A 1,475-nucleotide genomic window follows, 5' to 3' on the forward strand; every position below is an offset into this window, starting at 1 on the left:
TTATACCTAACTTGGTCATAGTACGTCCATCTGGGTATATGGTTAGTGTCATTTCTCTTTGAGCTAGAGCCTTAAAACGTCTCCTTTGAGCTCTGCCTCTGAAGACTATATCCATGTAATCTACTTGTTGCATTGTGATGGTCAGTGGCTAGATAAATTTAAGTAGATACTGGCATTAAGTTTGTAATGGTTAATAAAGAAAAATACTGATTGATTTTTTTGAAAAGGGAAGAAAGAAAAAAATGGATAGATAAAAAATGAGATTAATAAAATAGGAAATATTCACTATGTTTTACGTTGATAGTTCGGCGACTCTGGAGTGTAAGTACTCATAGTGGTTCTTTCAAGGATGAATCCTTGGTCAAACTTTTAATTATCCTCGATTTCCATGGCCACTTATCAATCCATCTCTCATATTCGTCACCTTTTCTTCTTTTTCTTCTACGAGGTAGTTTATCCTTCTGAACTTATGATGGTGGTTCTGGCTCTATCCTGAGAGCTACCTTTTCAGGTTTGGGTTCAACTTTTTCGTCCACTACCTCAAAGTCTAACTTTCCCCTTTTAATACTAATGAGTTCCCTAGTTTCACGGTCTTCTAATTTTCTCTTCTTATTCAGGATCTCAAATATAGGTGCATTGGTGTGGATATTTTCCAATAGCTCCTCATACCTTTCGGATTTAGGGTCTACCTTAACTTCCATAGACCTTCGCGGGAAAGGAATTGGTGATTTATAGGGAGGAGGAACAACACATAGTGCTTCCTTATCTACCTCTTTGATAACCTCCCTCTCGGGTGGTGTCGGTGGTTCTTTCTCAATCTCTACTCTTTTATCACCTAAACCCCCCTCATTATCGCTCTCCTTAGGATTTTCGGTAAATTTTTCACTGGTGATTGTTACAACATCCATATGTTTCTCTGGGAATGGTCCTAGAGATGTCTGCGCAAGCAGGGAGATTTGAGTCTTCAATGCCTCGTTGTGAGTGACGAGGGACTCACCCACAATGTTCAGTTGCGTAAGGGTTTCATTGGTATAGAGACTTATTTTTCTAAATTCTTCATTCTGAAGAGTTTGTGTAGCCACAAAGTGTTCCATCATAGATTTTATCCTAGAGTGAGTTTGCGTCTCAATGAAATCCTCCATTAATATTTCCAGGTTGGATTTATAGGAATCTTGCGATTCTTCAAAATACTGGGAGTGATAATTGTAGAGAAATTTTGAGTGATACATGGTAATAGAGAAAAGAGTTCCTTAGTCTATATTGGGCAACACAGGAGTTACGATATCGACTAAATTAGTCCCCGGAAACGGCTCCAAAAACTTGATCGCGACTTAGTAAGTCTATGGGAATCGTGACTGCAAGTGCACAGTCCTATCGCGTAGTTTTAAAGATTATCAAACCCACAAGGACTAATAATCGAACGTATCGTTATCTAATGTTACTATGTAAATCTAAGACTGATGATCATTCTAATA

The 1,475-nt window shown here is 38.1% G+C and overlaps 1 protein-coding gene across 1 annotated transcript; it reads right to left on the bottom strand.

Annotated features, from left to right (window-relative positions):
* Nucleotides 1–467: 467 nt before the first annotated feature.
* Nucleotides 468–1,142, bottom strand: LOC127081776 (uncharacterized). Its single transcript, XM_051021993.1, has one exon. It carries the CDS (start codon nt 1,140–1,142, stop codon nt 468–470), a length of 675 nt encoding a protein of 224 aa, XP_050877950.1.
* Between the last annotated feature and the right edge of the window lie 333 nt (nt 1,143–1,475).

This window comes from Lathyrus oleraceus, chromosome 5 (assembly GCF_024323335.1).
Source record: "Lathyrus oleraceus cultivar Zhongwan6 chromosome 5, CAAS_Psat_ZW6_1.0, whole genome shotgun sequence".
Classification (NCBI taxonomy): domain Eukaryota; kingdom Viridiplantae; phylum Streptophyta; class Magnoliopsida; order Fabales; family Fabaceae; genus Lathyrus; species Lathyrus oleraceus.

What these genes read in the sequence shown, in the direction of transcription:
- LOC127081776 (XM_051021993.1), bottom strand. Translation starts at nt 1,142, where the DNA reads ATGGAGGATTTCATTGAGACGCAAACTCACTCTAGGATAAAATCTATG.